Source organism: Desmodus rotundus, chromosome 3 (genome assembly GCF_022682495.2).
Source record: "Desmodus rotundus isolate HL8 chromosome 3, HLdesRot8A.1, whole genome shotgun sequence".
Lineage (NCBI taxonomy): Eukaryota > Metazoa > Chordata > Mammalia > Chiroptera > Phyllostomidae > Desmodus > Desmodus rotundus.
Genome location: NC_071389.1, coordinates 175,542,454 through 175,561,480, shown reverse-complemented (window position 1 = coordinate 175,561,480; position 19,027 = coordinate 175,542,454). Strand labels below are relative to the sequence as shown.

General features: G+C 37.0%; 2 protein-coding genes across 5 annotated transcripts in view; one reads left to right on the top strand and one right to left on the bottom strand.

Moving 5' to 3' along the window:
* Positions 1–12,686, top strand: part of ATF7IP (activating transcription factor 7 interacting protein) — a 111,551-nt gene extending 98,865 nt beyond the window's left edge. For all 4 annotated transcript variants that reach the window (XM_024575922.3, XM_024575921.4, XM_045184361.3 and 1 more), the window contains exons 12-15: positions 1,337–1,492; positions 3,075–3,254; positions 5,395–5,507; positions 8,127–12,686. In XM_024575922.3, the coding sequence (XP_024431690.2) occupies positions 1,337–1,492; positions 3,075–3,254; positions 5,395–5,507; positions 8,127–8,546 (869 nt within the window). In that variant the 3' untranslated portion in view covers positions 8,547–12,686. The remainder of the gene's footprint in view (positions 1–1,336; positions 1,493–3,074; positions 3,255–5,394; positions 5,508–8,126) is intronic.
* Positions 12,687–13,372: 686 nt separating this feature from the next.
* Positions 13,373–19,027, bottom strand: part of PLBD1 (phospholipase B domain containing 1) — a 50,928-nt gene continuing 45,273 nt past the window's right edge. The window contains exons 9-11 of the mRNA XM_053921776.2: positions 16,468–16,653; positions 15,578–15,684; positions 13,373–13,667 (exon numbers count right to left, since the gene is read on the bottom strand). Of these exons, the coding sequence (XP_053777751.1) occupies positions 13,485–13,667; positions 15,578–15,684; positions 16,468–16,653 (476 nt within the window). The 3' untranslated portion in view covers positions 13,373–13,484. The remainder of the gene's footprint in view (positions 13,668–15,577; positions 15,685–16,467; positions 16,654–19,027) is intronic.

Genomic DNA, 19,027 nt, shown 5'->3' with positions numbered 1-19,027 from the left:
CATGTTTTTTTCTTAATACAGGCTTCTCTGAGCCTTTACTCTGCTAATTTATGGTATGATTCTCAATGATTCAAGATATAAAGTATTTCTCAAATTTATTTGACTGTACAAAATAACTTTGTTAATTGACTTATCTCTCAATCTCTGTGGTGATAATTATATAATGCATGTGGAAATTCTGGTATGATCAGCTACTAAGTTAATTACTACCTTAAAGACATTAAATGTAAAAAATCTAAAGATTTAAAAAGTTACATTTTAGGGATTAAGATACTTCATTTGATTTTAGGAAAACAAAATTAAGTAGCTATACAATTGATTTTGTGACAGAAAAGTCACTTACTTTTTGTATAAACTCCTATAAAATTTGGAAGATTTATGCCATCATTTGTCATGGTTGAATTCATACCAGTATGACTATTCTTAAAAAGTTTCAAATTATCTGTATTGTTTTCACTATTTTTCTTACACACAAGTCTAAGTATAATGAATTCCTCGAGGACAAATAAATACAGGGTTTTTTCGAGAGGACCCAGGTAGGGCTATTCTGGTGCTCTTGCCATTTCTCTTTCTAGCATCCCTGCCTCTTGATATACCTTAAATTCCCTTATTCTAAAGTGCATTATTCTCCATTAGCACACAATTAAAATTTTACTTCCTAAAGCCTTAAGTTTTACTTACACTTTAGAATTTTATTCACATAGAAACTTATTTACATTTTAGAATTCTACATGATAGAGATCAGTGGGGATCGTTTTGGATAGAAGAGCTTTTAACTTATACTCTTTATAGTATACTATATAGTGGCTACCTATTTTCAAGGGCTTTTTCTGATATACAAACATTAATTTCATTGGCTATTGTAGACTTTTTTGAGATAGACACTGTATTTTATTATAAAGACTGGATAATGTAAATAAGCAGCCATCTGCATTATTAAACAAAAGAATCTAAATAACAGTAGAATAATTGGGATTCAAGATCTGTGGTGAAAAACTCATCAGCTTATAGGTATTTGTCTAGGAGAATGTCCCTGATATAGCTTATATATATATAAATGTAGGAAGTGAAATTGTTTTAATTGATGTATTGAGTTCAAAAAAAGTATTTTTCCATGAAAGTCAGACAAAACATAAAACTGTATTTCTGTAAATGTGAATTGGAATCTGTGGTTTTCAAATTGGCAAACACACATAATTAAGACAGAAAGAAATTGTTCGCTAAGCAGTAAATGTGAGTTAGTGGCAAGCAAATGTTAAATTTGCCCATAAAGGAAAAACCTGTATTTTTAATTTTTTTCTATCAATAATCGTAAGGTCCCACTTTTAATTAATAGACACTAAAAAGCAAAATCACACTCCTGTGTCAGCCATGGCTTCTTCTCAGCCTGTGTCTCGACCGTTGCAACCTATCCAGCCAGCACCACCTCTTCAGCCATCTGGGGTGCCAACAAGTGGACCATCTCAGACAACGATACACTTACTACCTACAGGTAAACTTGCTGAATCATTGAACTGAAGCTTTAGTTTTGTCTACAGTGAAATATGACTGTGGAATCAAGTGGACAGATTAGACAGAAAATTCTAATTGTTATTTTGAAGACAATGTGTCTTTCTGAATGCAGTGTAACTTAGTTTTCCTGACTGTCTTCAATAGCAGCACTTATATTGAATGGTCATATAGAAGACTTAAACTATATACCTTTGTCATCTGCCACCGTAAACAACGGAAATGAGTATTGTTTCTCTGGAAGGGGTGGCTGTAATGATTCATTCTGATTATAACCAACAAATTATAATTGACTAAATATAGTTTTTAAATAATTCTTAACTTGAACTAGTTTTAACTGGCCGAATACTACCATGAGGAGATACACGCTGATATTTTGCTTGTACCTCTCAAGAAGCTGTAAATCAGATTCTTGAAAATATTATTTTCAAGGTGTAGCCTGTATCTCCTAAACTGTTTGGCAGCCAGTCAAGGCGATTTTTCTTCATAAAATAACCCATCACTTAGAGATTTAGCTGCAAATTACTTATATAATCGCACTCCTCATTAGAGAAAATATAGAGTTCACATGGAATTATATCCAGTGAAATTAAAATGACAGTCACCTAATTTAAATAATTTAGGAAGATGTCATATGCAAACCCATGTACAGTACAGGTAATAAAAGGGGGAATAAAGAGATGAAGAGGTTAGTATTCATCCCTGTATAGTTCCATTTTCTAACTCATATTGAATGTTAGGATATGTAAAGGCTTAGGAGTCTTTAGTAAAGAAACCCTTTTATCTTTGTATCTCCAGCATTTACCTCCAAATTTATTTTATTAATAGAACCCATTTTTCCATATGAAAGATTTCTTATTGGTTTTTTTATATAGTTCATATGTGGTCATTTATAAAACGTGATTCTAGTTCATAATTATTAACAAAAAGCTGTTAACTCCTAAAATCATTATTTTAGTTCTATGCTGTGAGTGAACATTTAGGACTCATTTTTGATAAATATATATTAACATCACTCAAGGCATTAATGCTTACTATACCATAGGTCTGGAGGAACACCACAGTAGAGCAGGAAGAAGTCTGTATTTTATTGGATATTTTACTGTGTTGAATAAGAGATGGTTTAACTCACCTGGAGAAAATTTCAGTTATAATAGCCAACCAGTTTTCGTGATCTGTGGGAATACAGAGTTACTCTTCTGCATTTATACCCCTTTGTAGAGTGTTGGAGGCCCTAAACTTCCATGGTACTAGGAACAATTTAACATGGAGGAGGGAAAATCTGCTCTTTTAAGTCACTTTTATAAGGTCAGACTCTCTGGTCTAAACCTTTTCTTTATCTTCATGCTTATTATCTAGTCAAACTAAAGAGTGAACAGGCATTAACCATGGTTGAGGTGCTTTTTCCTTCTGAAGAGTGGATTATAATAATATTACTAATTTTGGTTGGCCCTATCAGGATTCCAGAAGGAAACTGTTGTCTCTGTTTCTCTCTTTATTATAGTACAGAGTTAGTTAACATAGGCTATACTGCATTCTTAATATATTTTTCTACTTTTTATTAGCTCCAACCACCGTGAATGTAACACATCGTCCAGCAACTCAGGTGACTACGAGGCTTCCTGTACCGAGAGCTCCTGCAAACCAAGTGGTTTATACAACTCTCCCTGCACCACCAGCTCAGGCTCCCCTGCGAGGAACTGTCATGCAGGCTCCTACTGTTCGGCAGGTCAATCCCCAAAATAGTAAGAGATTCTTTTCTTGTGTATGGCCCCAAGTTACGTGTAGTTATTCAGCATTTAGTTGGAGTACCTTTTATTGATACTAGATTTAGCAAAAAGTTTTTGCAATATCATATAAAACTATTATTAATTCATTTTTCTTCCATTAGGAGAGTTAACCAGAAAAATTGGGCATGTTTATTATGTGACTTATGTTCTCTGTGTTGTCTTTAACTTCAATTATGGCCTGTATAATTACAGTGCTCTGAGAGATGTTGCTGTACACGCCACTCTATTAAGAGATATCTTGCCGAATTAAAGTGAGAATGACTAATTGTGACTTTCCTCAGATGATGGGAGTAATGGTAATTGATACCCTCTAATGAGAGAGAGTCTTAAAGGAATGGAAGATGGCTGAGAAATGAAAGATGGAAAAACATTAAAGGAAACTTGTTTTCACATTCAGCTGAAACTATTCTTTGAATTTTGATTTTGATATTTTCCTGGGTTAGTGATATGCTATCAGTAATCCTCTCTTGTGATGCTCAGCAGTGGCAATGAAACAGCTCCCAGTCAGCCATGCGTGTGGAGGGGTAAACAGCTAATACTCCACAGGGTACTGTGTTGCCAGCATTGTTTTGCATATTGGATTTTGTGTTTTCGCATGCCATCATGTCTACAAAATACACGTCTCTGTCTCCTGGTGAGAGGAGGAAGGCAGTTACTCTTGAGATGAAACTCAAGATAATTGCTAAACTGTAGGCTAATGTAAGTGTTCTGAGCATGTTTAAGGTAGGATAAGTATAATGTTCAGTTAATTAAGTGTATTAAATACATTTTCAACTTACGATGGGTTTATTGGGTCTTAACCCCTACATAAGTTGAGGAACATCTGTATATATTTGTGTTAATAGTAAAATAACACCATTTAAATACATAGATGTTTACATAAAAGGTATATTTGAAATTTAAAAAAAATAATAAAGTAAACCATCAATGAACTCTCCACCCAGTTCAGAAACAGAGTTTTGTCAGTATCCTACAAACCTGTTACATGCCCATCCTTAATTGCATCCATCTCCCTTTCCATCAGAGGTAACCATCATCCTTACTTTGTATTTTTCTGTATGGGTTTGCCACCTATATAGGTATCACTGAAAAGGTTTGATTTTGCAAAATTTAATAGCAAGGACAAATGCAGCTGCTTGAAGATACCACAATAATGCCATTATTAGGTGATAGCCTCTAGGAGAATATAAACTAAGCGGAGTCTTTGGTTCATAGCCTGACTTCAACTTCCTCAAGTTTACAAGAGTTGTCTCTAGAGAAATCAGTCAAGAAGGCCATCAGTGAATTCTGGAAACTGGACTCACCACAGTCAGAGTAGGTGGCAGAACTACAGTGTGGACCAGGAACTCAACATATGGCAGCAATGGCAGACCATTTCTCTCTCACATGGCAGGAATATGGTCTGGGAAGTAGGTGGCTCTAAATTTTCTGCTTCTCTTGCCTTGATGTATGTCAAAACAGTTTTCTGTTGGATGAAATGAGTTTCCTCAGTTTTAACAGAGAGCGTGGAGAGAGAGAAAGAGGCAGAGAGAGAGAGCGCGCGCGTGCGCAAGAGAGAGAGAGAAACCTCATACACAAGGCCAGGATAACGTAGTGGAGTTTTTTTCTGTTCTACTTAAAAAGATGAGACAGCAGAGATCTTTGTGAAGACAACTTCATTTCTTCTGTCTTTAAAGTCACACGGCTCCATTCTGGCCTGTTTGCCTTCTACACATGGTGTACCTCCAGTGTTCCTGTGTTCTAGGGTTTTTACTCATAGTTCTTTTTGTAGGGATTCCATGTGTTCCGCTTCTGTGCTGGATCTCCTGTTCCTTGTATGTTATGTTTTCCTCTTTTCTTTGTTTTCTCTCGTATATTTGTGGCACATATCCTCCAGAGGCTACTTGGGGGGAAGAGGTTTTTTTTTGGTTGCTTGCATATATGAAAATTTATTTTCTCATGCTGGAATGATACTTTGGCTGAGTGTAGACTTCTAGGTTAGAAACATTTTTTCTTTATATTTTAAAAATATCGTTTTACCGACTTCAAGTATTTGATCAGTGTTGTACCAAATTTAGAATACAATTCTAATTTATTCCTTAATTTTCTTTTGTAGGTGTCACAGTTCGAGTGCCTCAAGCAACTACATACGTTGTAAACAATGGACTAACCCTGGGATCAACAGGACCTCAGCTCACAGTGCATCATCGACCACCACAAGTGCATACCGTAAGGGCTGTTGCTTGGCTTCACAAAATTCTTTACTATGAAGCTGTCAAATATTATTGTAGTTGGCGTTTTTTCTTCAGCTAGTTATATCAAAAGGAAATGACAGGTCTTTTGTTTCTCCTGCAGAAGTTTATTGTAGAGAATAGATCTTAATGATTATGAACAAATGTTCCTAGGGATGATAGTCATCAAAGATCTTTGAGTTTGTGGTGGCTTACAGTGTACAAAAAGAGTCCACGTAAAGTGAAAGAGACCATTTTAACTCATGGTTAAATTAAAAAGAATATTTTTTTTAGAATTAAAAAGCATATTTTAACCCTGGCTGGTAGCTCAGTCATCCTGTAAACTGAAAGGTCGAGGGTTCGATTTCCGGTTAGGGCGTGTGGCCTGGGTTGCGGGTTTGGTCTGTGAGAGGCACCAGTTGATGTTTCTCTCTCACAATGATGTTTCTCCCCCCTCTCTCTCCCTTCCTTCCCCTCTATACTTTTTTCAAAAATTATATAGCAAAAATCTCTTATTTATACCATAGTTTTGCAAATTTGGTGAACCATGACATTTATTTTTTTAATTGTTCGTCTTTATTTTTTTTACTGGATTCCATCCATGTATATTGTCTTGGAATAAACTGTAACCCACAGGAGGAACATTCTTTTAATTTTAAAAATATTTTTAAATAGCAGTTTTCAAATATGTATAAAAGTAGAGAAATAGTATCCATTTCTATGGATACATCAATTCCAGTGTATCCATTGCCCATCTTCAACAATGTTAGTACTTGGCCAGTCTTATTTCATCTGTTACCAGCCGTTTATTTCTACAACCTTGTATATTTTTTGAAGCAAATCCCTGATATCATATGTTTTATTGGTAAAACTTCAGTAAAAACCATTGCAATGGCAAAAACAAAACAATAATTCATTTGACTTAATTAGTTTTGATATAAGAGGATTCATAATCCTAGAATTTTAAGAATTAGAAAGGGCATTACAGGCCATTCAAGCCATTGTCAGACTTCTTAAATTCCTGTGCTTTCTCTCCATCAAGTTCATGGCTTCAGCCATCTTCTCTTAGATTGTTGGCTATGTGTTTATTATTATTAACTAAAATGCGTGATTCATTTTAAGAAAAAAGAGAGGAAATAGAGTAACATGGTCAGTATTCAGATCAGTTCTTCTTCAAGCTTTCAATGTTTTATCTATTTAAATTTGATTTTTATTTCTCTTTTAACTTTATATTTTAGCTTTTTAACTGAGATTGTACCTTTTTCCAGACATGTGTATGAATTTTTTCCACTAGGCTTATGAATTTCGCAGAGTTATAGTCCTTGAAGTTATTTAGCATATTCTTTCTGAGTTCTTCCTGTGTGCGTGTCTGGTACTAAGCTGTGAGAAGGCATGGAAATTAAAAAGATAGCATCAGACTATCACAGAATTCACTATTTAGCATATGGAAATTATCCATTTAATGAAATACACATTAAAACAGTTTTTGTTAAATGAATTTGTTAAGGAAATTTTGTTTCACACTTTCCAATCTGAAGTCAGTGAGCAATGATGTTTCACTAGGGAAAAGAGATCACTCATTCCCTATCCTGGATCTTACTTGAATCTTTTTTGAAAAAGTTATTACTGTAATCTGAAAACCCAGATATAATAATAATGATATCCAGTGTTAGACAAGTGAATTTGACTTCTTTTTTTTTTTTAATTGAATTTATTGGGGTGTGATTGGTTAATAAAATTATGTAGGTTTCAGGTGTGCAAGTCAAATCTTCCATCACCATTTATCCCCCCTTTACCTTCTCTTCCTACCCCACCCCCTTTCCCTCTGGTAATCACCATACTGTTGTCTGTGTCTGTGATAAATTTGACTTCTTAAGCCAAGACTTCATGCTTTTTCATTATCTGTCTTTAACTTACCTTTCCAAATTTACCTTTTCCTCTTCACATACCCTGTGTCTAAGTAAAAGTTAACACTGCCTTTTGCCCATACATCCATCCCTGTGCCTCTGCTCATGGTTTACCTATTGGCAGCAAGGTATGCAACTTTTTCTACATTTCTAAATCCCATCTTTCATGGTCTATTTAAATGTCACCTTTTTCATGCTGTCTGACCAAGAACATATTATATATTCATTGTTACATGTGTTTATTTATAAGAATATACTACTGTCTTTGTGTGGAGAAACACCTTTAAAATGAAAGCAGAGTTGCATGCTCAAATTTTCTATGATAGACTGCCACACACATTATTTTAAATGTTCCATTATACTAAAATAAGCTGTGTCATAGAGAGTTAAATCATAAATTATTTTGTTAGAAGTAGATAATTATTTAAGCTTCTGTCAAGGTGATCCATTAGCAATTGCTTTTATTTCCCAAGGAAATCTCAAAGGGTCTAGAAAGTATAGCAGGGGTTTATCTCAGCACCATTGTTGGGGATATGATTGGTTACAAATCAACAGATAAAACTTGCCAAATGTAGTGTGGTATGGTAGTTCCCTGAATTCTTGATAATACAATGATTTCAGTAAATGATCTCTAGAATGTCTTAGAGTTCTGGCTCTCAGAAAAGCCCTTTCTGTGGTATTGGAAGTGAACATAGCTCTTCTTTTGTTAGGAGCCCCCACGCCCTGTGCACCCAGCTCCCTTACCAGAAGCCCCACAGCCACAGCGTCTGCCCCCTGAAGCCGCCAGCACATCTCTGCCTCAGAAGCCACACTTGAAGTTAGCACGAGTTCAGAGTCAAAATGGCATTGTACTGTCATGGAGCGTCCTGGAGGTGGATCGAACCTGTGCCACTGTTGACAGCTACCATCTCTATGCTTACCATGAGGAACCCAGTGCCACTGTCCCCTCACAGTGGAAAAAGATTGGAGAGGTAAAGGCACTTCCTTTGCCCATGGCATGCACTCTCACCCAGTTTGTATCTGGCAGCAAATACTACTTTGCAGTACGGGCCAAGGATATTTATGGACGTTTTGGGCCTTTCTGTGATCCTCAGTCTACGGATGTGATCTCTTCTGCCCAGAGCAGTTAAACCTTGGAGCCTTTATCTCTTTCTTTTTGAAAAGTTCCACTTTTTGGTCATGTTTTAATCTTGTGCATGATACCCATTGTAAAATCTACGTTGTGCAAGATTTCTTGGACCGATGTGTATATACACTACATTTGTTTATAATCAGAGTAAAATAAACTCAGCCCATAAAGCAAGAATCTTTTCCTGGACAATTCAAGCTTCAAGGTTTTGAAATGTAAACATGCACCTTCCTTTAGTTTTGAGGCTGGGGAATATGTATGGGTGTTTGTGTGGGCTTTTTTTCTTTTCCTATTTATGTGTTTATTGCCGTGGAATCTCCCACTTTCATTCTCAAATTTACCTCTCTTTTAGTATAAAGTGTTGATAGATCAAAGGATATGAGGTATTTAACTGGCATGATTCTGTTCCTAAGGGATCTGTAGGTTCATAGTTAAATGATTTTAACAGAATCTAAACAAAACCCAAAGAAAAAAATAAAAAGCAAAATGGTTAAGTAGTTTAAAATAGGTTAATTTGAACACAAGAAAGGATCTGTTCATCTTTTTTTTTTGTCTCTCTGGGTTGTTAATTTGGTGAACATCTGCAATGGCCCCTCCCTTTTCTAGTTTTACTTTTACATTTATTTTGTGCCTTAAAGATTAACTACAAAAATAAGCATGGCCATTTGTCCATTGTTTACTCTTCCCTTTCAGCCTTTTAACATTTTTCCTTCGTGTCCACAAAATACAGCACACTCCCTCAAGTAGATTTTAAACCAAGGCTTTTGTGTATATTCTTTGTCAGTGGCATTGCTACCTTTAACTCCAAAATTTTGACTTGCTATTTTTTCTAAGAATATAAATGCTTTTATTTTTGGTCACTATTTAAATTAACTTTATGTAAAGTGGACCAAGAGAAGACTGTATGTGTAAGAAAATTTTCCTCCAACCTTATTTTAGTGTCTGTGTTCACACTGTGTTAGAAATTGTGAAAGCAATTCTAGTTTATCACTCAAAGCGTAGTATTCTTTCAAAGGAAATAGTCAAATTCACAAAACACAGTGAGCTGAAATATTAAAGGGAAAGATCCATTATTTCTAAGAACATTATTTGTTAACTTTTAACTTCATTTTGATGGTGCCAGGTTTTGTCTGATTTACCCTATGTCAGCTTTGGATAGCATTTAAACTATACCCTTTGGGGTCATTTTATGTAACATTTAGGTATAACTTACTGTGCATCTCTGTTACTCTTCAAAGTCCATCAGATTCAGTGCAGGTCTTGCCTTTTCCATGTGAGTGGCAGCTCTGTTGGTTATCAGGTAGTTTTTTGAGTATAGTTTAGGACAGGACTGCTGGGGTACATTTGGGGATGGGAGTATGGTTGGGAATATTTTAAAAGGAATTTATGGAGTTTGTGAAATAATTTATCAAGTCATCTTCCCTTACCACATTTGAATTCGTATTTCTACCTTCTGAAATTATACCTCTTGAAATTATAGGAGGGAGCTGTCCCTTCTATTAATGCTGCTTTGTTTGCAATTTTGATGGCTTGTACTCTGAAGCACTCTAGTTGTAGTCCTTAGAGACTTTCCCCGGTCTGTGTATATTGTGTTTAGGTGTGAAGTTTGATTGATGCTGAAGAAAGCCTATGGATTGCCAAACTGTCAATGCTCCAGAACCTTCCTTTCACTTTCAGAAAATAAGACCACATAAGAATTAAAGTTTCCATGAATCAAATTTGCCAACCAACTATGTAGATAATACTCATTCTAGGACTAATGACCACAGTAAAGAGGTTGCCAATGTCATGCCAATGAAAATTTCAAAAGGGAGATATCTTCTAGATGTATATGAACACTTACCTGTATCTGCATGTGTGTATGTTTCTACCTTCAATAGTTGCAATGTTGATTATGTGTTCAAGATCATTCCTGTCTACAGAATAGAAAGCTCATGCTCAAAGTTGTTTTTTATTGGCCGGGTTTATGGTCATGTGATAACAGCTTGCTTACCTAGCCTAGAAAAGGTTACCTTGGTGGATGTTTTTATTTATATTCACTAGTTCTTTTTAAAAACGTTCATAGCGTTATATAATCATGTGAAGAAAGCTCAGTAAAATGAAAATAGTACATTATTTGGGCCTATATTGTGTTTTCCGTTAAAGAAAAAAATTCTCAAGTAGTAACCTAAAAATAGATTTACTACAGTAACATAATTGTTTTATTCTAGATGGTGGAAGGAAGGTACAAAGAAAGATTGTAATTATTTGAGGAAAAAGCATGTTACAGAAAGTCTCCTCAAGTTAGCCTGCTATTGGATTTATAGGCAACAGCTGTCTTGGATTAACAGAGCTGCTAGGCTAGAACTCTGGTCTTTTATTTGGGGCAGGTTTTAATGTGGATGAGCACTTTTTGTTTGGTTTGTTTCTTTTGGGAGAGAGAATGGAGGACTCAACTAGAAGTAGCTACTGATTACAGACTTTTTGTAGCAGTTCACACCCCATGATAGCTTTTTAAAATTCGTGGTACCTTGTCACAAAGTATCACAAATAAGGTTGTTTTTCCCATTTGGGGAATGCAAGTTTACTAAATTTTTAGCCTGACAATACTTGTGTTAAGTATTTGTTGGAAATCCTGGAAATTTCTGATATTTGAGCCCAAAATGTAGGTGTTTATATGGCATTTAAAGCTGTCAGTGACGTCTCTTTACTTTGCACTTGTTAGAGTGATGTTCACCCTGTTGTGTGAGTAAGCCTCTTTTTCAAAACTACGTTATTGCCAGTGAATTTATAAATTACATACAATGATAATACCTGTTGTTAACAGTTAACTTGATGATGTAACTATATCCCTCTATTTCTCTGGACTCACTTTTTAAAATATGCAGCATATTGTATACTGTTTAGCACAGTAGAAGTTAATGAGAAAAGTGAAGAGAGCTTTCTTCCATGGAAAGTGAGTATTTATCGGGGCACCGTTTGCCTCACAGCAAGGTGTTCCCCACTCTCCCCATCCCCACTGTCAGATAAATGAAAGATTTATCTGGAAAATAAGTTCTAGAGCAAGGATCTTAGAATCTTAGGTACATCTCTGCAGAACTCCTTAGGCAGACTGCACCATACAGTTCTCTTACTGTATTGCGTGTTAACTTCGTTTTTATTGTTTGCTCTTTTGATTATATTTTCTAAATTATTATTTATGCAACAAGGTGAGTGTTAATATGCATGACATGCATTTATCTTGTTCCACGAATTTTCCAGTACTGTACAAGATTAACAAAATAATGCCTGTGGTATCCTCCTCTCTCGCTGTTAGACACGTGATTTTAGCACTGTGGAGTATTGCAAAGACCTTCCGAGTGTTCTCGCTGACTTTCCTTCTTGGGCTCTTTCAGTATCTTACGATTCATATGTTATTTTAATTTTATCATGAACTAGTTGTTTTGGCCTGTTTTATTCTAATTTCCAGACAAAAATCATGTCCCGTTATTAGGTTATTGCAGATAACTTTCTCTAAAAACCAACGTATGATTCTGCCTTTCTTACTGAGCACATGGATTCCTCCTCCCCCCTTTTTTGTACATTTTGGGACAAAGAAAAAGATTAGAGCAATTCTTATGAGGTGTTTTGTTAGTGTCTCGGACTTACGTAATTCCTAAACTCTGTTCCTCTTGAGCCAGCCAATGGGGAGGAATAGGACAATACAAAGTTTTATCATGCTAAATAACTTTTTTTAATTTGTAGAGTCAGCTAAATACCAATCATGTATATTTAAATGATGTACTTTTTTTAAAGTTTTGTTTGTAAATAAGGTAACTGGGCAATCAAACACCTTTTGGGGATTCTGGCTTTAGTATCTCATCAGCCATTTCAAAGTTAAATATAAAAATAAATCCTTTGTAGGAAAATTACATTCTGATTTTTCTTTATTGCAATTGAAAGTGTAAATAGTAAGACAATGTAAGACCTTCATAATGTCTAATATAAACTGGGCTATAGCAAGTTGCCCTATTTTTATTAGGTTTTATGGTTTTTGTTGTTTGTCTTTCCCCCCCCCCCAAATGTACAGTAGGCTGGTGTCTGTATAAGTGTTAATTGTAGTGGGATTTTGTCCAGCAAGCCTGAAATTTATACTTTGAAATAAACTACTGGGTTTTTAACATTCTGAGTACTCTGATTCATTCCGATTGTTCTTGGCCCTTGCATTTCTTTCATTTGAAAGTCACCCTATTAAAGATCACCCATTAGACTGTACAATATGGTTTATTTAACCTGTTTGACAACATCACATTACTGAAACCACACACAATTCTCTAACTTTGAAAAAAAGTTGTTATGCAGAGTTGCTCCCATATTAGATACGCTGCTTTTCACTAATGAGAGACAGTGTTAAGATTTGCTTTATTGTGTGCTTAGCCTGTACCACAAAAAGACTCAACTGATATCCGTTAATGACCAGAAAAAAAATCACTCATTGCATTGCTAGAGGTTCCTTTGAAAACTCAGTTCCACCTTCCCCTAGGGCTTTCTCATTAAGTACAGCAGCCAGGGGAAGGCAGGGAAAGAGTGTGGAGGGAGGTTTCATCTCAGATTCTATTGGCAAGAACTCAACTCCATCATGTGGCACAAACACCTAAGGGAACCTGGGATATGTGGTCTGTGTGGCCAGGCAAGGAAGAACATGGGTTTTGATGCGTGCAGGAGCGGTTTCTTCCATACCCTCTTGTACGTAAGTTTGTATGGTAAACCCTGGTATTGTTAATCACATATAATGTTTCTTCTCCAGTGCTTGTTACAGTGAATGCTTATTAACTACAAAATCAACAGTGGCAAATGACAGTAACAGACTAAATTTAATATATTTTATTAAGACTAATTTTGAATGGAAAAACATAGCTAAAAATAGTGCCTTTGGTATCTTATTTGCAGCCTTCTATTCCCTTCTGTTTCCTCATTTCCTTCATTTTATGTCAGGTTTCAAGATTGGTTTCATGGTAATAAAATCAAAGTTGTAGGCCTCTGGCATGCCCGCATGGAGAGTTTTGTTGAACCGAGTCCAGTGAAAAACAGGGAGGCCACCTTGAACCGTGGGACCACTAATGGCATGTGCAGTGTACTCTGATGCTAGGTACAGATCTGCCACCTGGAAAGAGAAAAGGGGGACATTTTAGAAAAACCATTTGGAAAACACTTGACTAAATCCCTATTTTTTTCTCTCTTTTTTTTTCTGCTCTTTTTCCCAAGTCACAATGTTAGCTCCTTTAAAACAAAATCTTACAAGCTTCCACAATTTGCTTTTCTTTATTCATTTGGCATTGAAGTATGAATTAACTGGTAGAAGGGTATTTTCAACATAGCCAAAGTGAGATCTGTAATCAAATTAATCAGAATTCTAGCTCTAATATTTATTGAAAAGTAATCTTGCTGTGACAGTTTTCTCAGTTGTGAAGCCGCTAATAACCTTACTTCACAGAAAAGTTGTCGTGCAGATTAGTGAGAGCAAATGTTAGTTGCAGGGCTGAGAAAACATTAATTCCTTGGTAAAAGTTTGTATTAATCAGTACAGTAACAAGACTTACAAGTGGAACTCAGTATCAAAAAATGAGGCCTATAGTTCTCAAAAACACCTAAATACCAGGTAACAGCAGATCTTAATCTTATAGGGGAAAGAAGAAAATGTCTCAAAACTTCTGATTTTCCCCGTATTCAAAGTGACTCAACAGAAATAAAGTATATCCTCAACAAAACTTTTTTGATGAAAAGGTAGCAGGCTCCTCCTGTTCCCAGAGGAAAGTAAAATTTGACAAATGGCGGGTTGTCTTGGATTCTCCTAGGCAAGGCAGCAGAGGTAGTTCTTTTTGTATATTTTGAAATGGCTACAACGGGTCACACTCTACTGAATGTTTGCAAATGCCATTGAAAAGAAAAATACAAAAACATTTCATTGGGGCTTCATGTGTGCCAAGCTCTGCATCTACTAATTTTTATTTTTATTTTTTTTACATTATACAACACATTGAGAATCATTAAGGCTAAACCATTGCCATCATCACATGTCTAAAAAGTAGGGTGAGTTGGAAGGCAGACTAAGGCATCTCTTATTTAGGCATTAAGCTAATAAAAAAAAAATGGGGGGGGGGGGTTGTTGGCATTCTTACAGTTTCAGAGCTAAAGCTAGAACAGTTAACTCATAACAGATTTCTTCCAGAATTTAGGACTGGAGTTACAAATGAAAAGACACATGCCACTGAGGCCAGCGTTCCTTGGCTGGAGCATCCCCCCACAGACCAAAAGACGTGCCCACACTAAAAGTGCAAAAGAATGTGGTAGAATGATTCTCTCCAACTAAAAAAGCTAACTCATACCCTTGGATACCCCAAACCCAGGAGTGTCCAGGTAAAACTCTTAACAACTAGCTCTCTGAGGGGAAAAAAGGCCCTGATTTGTAGTGTTTTTGTGGTGTGTCCATGGGGTAAGTATTGCTGCCATGGCTGATTTCAGACTGTCAAAACCAAAGCCAACTGATCTTACCCAATGGTTCTCACAAGCTTGTATGAACACAGTACCTATAAGGCACATTACAGCATTTATCAATTCTAACACGGTAAAACCCCTTTAGTGATTTGGCATCTGATCCAATGGTATTATCACACTGCTCTCAATATGTTCTTTGGGCCAGTCTGATGAAAACATCACTATCATCAAGTATCATGATGTGTCCATTTTCAAACAACGCACTAAGTCTGTTCTAAATATTTTATAGATATTAAATGTTTATCATTCATAACAACCCTATGAGGTAAGTCCTGTTATTTCCATTTTACAGATGAGGTAACAGAAGCATTATAAGAGTATGTGATTTACTATTAAGTGGCAGGGCAGGGACTCGAAGTTAGACAATGGCACCTATCACCAGAATATCTGAAAAAGCTGAGTCCTGAATGAGTAAATGGTTAGAAGCACTGCTTTCTGCCACCAAAACCTTTGCAGCCTTGCCTTTGAATAGGGGTAGGTGCTGGTGGAAATTAAATTCAAAAGCTAGTAGCATGTTACCTTCGTATCATAGCAACCTCCAGGACTTGGGTCCACGGAGTTCAGGTCTTCCCGGCAGCAGATGGTATTGCAAGGATCGCCCTTACTATAAGGATCCTTCTTATAATCTAGGAAACAGAAGTGGGGACAAGAGTGAGTACTGGTTATTTCTGAGATAACACTGATCCACATCAAGCTTTTTGGATCTGTTAAACCCTAGGTAATCAGAGAGTATACACCCCAGAGGCCTCCACAGCCTAGTCTGCTCCCAGCTACAGAAGTAGCTTCTTTGGCTTGTACTAGGAAGAGGCAACTGCAGGTTCCCTGCTCCAGGCCCAGCCTGCTCTGAAGAACTTTGCACAGTGGAGAGTGGATGGAACAGAGATTAGCAGGATAAATGTGCATCTCTTATTTTTTCAACAAAATAAACACAAATTTGACTTTGATACTGTTAAAAAAATAAGTTATTTGTGAATTATTTTTGCTTTATTGGCTGTTTCTATCCTTGGAAGGAAATATGTTTGGGGAATGGGTGTGGTAGTTAAAAAAAAAAAAAACTACCCTGAGAAGTGATGGGGGGCTAAATGGTGATGGAAAAAAATTTTAAGTGATAATACAAAAATTTAAATAGCAAAAGCAAAAAAAATGTGCCCCATAGGAGTTATTTCTTCTGTTTCACATACAATTTTTTCAGTTTAAAAAAATCTGTAGAATCTTCTCCCTGTCATTTTCTAAAGGTGGACAAAATCCTATTTGTTGAGTATAAAATATGTATAGTATTATTTGAATACTAAATTCAATAACTTCTTATAATTCCTCCTAGTACACAGATGATAAACTTACATGGATTCTTTATCCATGGGGAAGAAAAGGAGTTTTGAAGAATGATTCTTGAGAAATGTGCTACGTACTGTTGTATCGCATGACATATTTCATGGACGCCATATCCGTCACTCTCCCTTGATCGCGCCGGAAGATTTTGGCTCGTGGAGCCAGGTCGTAGGAGTAGTCCAAACCCAGCTTCTGAACTAACATTGGATAGCCACTCCAGTTGTAGATTTTTTCATGAAAAGGAATGTTGTAGGAGGGCCAATATCCTGATTTGCAAAGGAGGGGAAGGCAGGGTGGGATTGACAGGGAGGCAGACAGAGAAGGAAAGAGTGGGAACAAAAGAAATGTTCTTAATGATCATTTTTTTGGAAACCTGGCCCAGGTATGTAATTACAAAATGATATTATATAGAAAATAAAACTTGGAATGTGAACCCTGGCAGTTAAATCGATCTTTATAATTTATAGAATTGGCATGCCTCTTGATTATTCCACTAGGGGAAACAAGCACCAGAATTCTTTGATTTTCACCCCAAAATCTTACAGCAATGTATTGACCAGAAAATAACAGTGTTTATAAAGCAAAGTGAAGTATGACACAGAGTGGTCTGGGGAGCTCATTTCAGTGGACTTGGTTAGTGAAATGCCAGAGGACGGCTTCACAATGTGGTCCTAATGGGAAACAGGCCAAGTGCCAGTGATGGGAGAGTGGAAGAACCCAGTGCTGGGCATCAGAAAACCTGAATGCTAGGCTCAGGGCTGAATAAGCCAGTCTTAGGCAGTTAACCTAGTTTTTGTTACTGTTGTTTGTTTTCTTTGTATTTTTTTTAAGCAGGGGGAGGGGAAAGGAGAGTCCATAATATGAGGGGATTGGAGATGATCTTTAAGGTTCCAGTAGGCTTTCAGTAGAGTCCAGTAGACTCTAAGCATTCATAAAGGCTCAGCTTCATTCAGAAACTGGTGGTGTGCCAAGGCCACTAGCCACCCAGCATCAAACACTGGACACGACTATAGTAAAATCGACATTTCAGGAACATCCCAGGTTACAGTGGCCTGGGTTGTTGCCCACAGGACACTCAACAGAGGGACCTCTCCATCATTCAGAGATCTCCCTCTGGAGGCATGCTGTTATTGTCAGGCTCCTGGGAGCTGGATGGACCAGCCTTCAAGGTCAGACCACGAGGGTCTCAGTTTTGAATTGTCACGCTAACCAAGTAACCACGTAACGATCTGACTTCTGAGATGAATTTTCCTCCCAGAAAAGGAGGTACGTTTACTACTTAGTGGTATCTGATCTGCTTGGCAATTGCAGTTCCCACCTTGATTCTGTTTTATGCCTATTGTGTGCATGTCATTAATGTGAGCCATTCCTCCTCACATTACAAAATTGATTTGGGGACCTGGGGAACTGAGGACCCAGCCATGATCCCCAGGGTCCATAGCTTATTTTGGTTCTTTTCCTACTCATGGATCAGCCCATCTGTTTCAACAGTCTCTTAACTAGTCTCCTGCCTTCTCTCTGCTCTTTAGTCTATTCTTCCTTTTCAGAAACTTCCATGTGCTAAAGAAAAAAGGCCAAACTACTTAGCAGGTTATACAAGGCTGATATTTTCCCTCTTCTACCTACCTTTCACTTCATAGCCTTTCCTTTACCTGTTTTTAGCTAATAATTTCTCAATCACTCCAGTTTCATGCTTTCATTTGTTTGATCCCATCCCCTCATCAAATTAGTGAGCTCCTTTTTGGACCCTGAAACCTCCACTCGAACATCATCTTCATTCTCATTTATTCAACAAATATTCGGTGAGGACTTACCGTGTGTCAAGTCCAGCAATGTGCTCAAGAATTTACAAGAATTATCTCAATTAATTATGTTTCTAACCCTGTGAAATTATAAAGGTCTATACTCCCACATCCCAAAACTCTTGGGGGCTAGATGTGTTTCAGAATTCAGGATTTTTGTCCGATTTTAGAACGGCGATGGAGTGCATATATTAGAAATGACATTAGTCTCTGTGGGGAGCACCTCATGCTCAAAGATATTGATATTTCTGGAGCCTAATGTATAAACAGTCTCTAGAAGAGAGGAAATAAAGACTATAAATAGTTCAAGTTAGTTCTTGCTACCAAATGAGTTCAGATCAGGTCACATTGTGCTATCACTTGAACAAGGACTCCCCACTCCCACCTCCACCAATAGAAGTTTTAGAGTTTTGAGGTTTCAAGAATTCAAAATTACAAATGTGACAGTGGACCTGTCCCGTTACTGTCGTGTTTTACAGATGAAGACAGTGAGATTATACTGAGTAGTTTGCCTGAGATTTTGAGGAGCGGGGACTCAAATCGAGGCAGTGTGACTCCAAAACCCGGGCTTCGGGGTCTGGGCTGCAATCCTGTTCCCCAGAACCGCCCTCCCTGGCCCCTCCCACTGACAACAGCTCCTTTGGTGTCACCTTGGGCTTTGTGAAACCTTTGATTGAATCAGAGCTTACCACCATTCTTTGGTTGCTGGGTTCTGCACAGGGCGCTGCTCTCAGGGCCTGGCTTCCCCACTAGACTGTGAGTGCCTAAAAGGTCAGGAGTTTGTACCTGCATCTGTGCTTTTCTAGTCCCTGGGGCAGCAGAGCATTCCCATAAATAT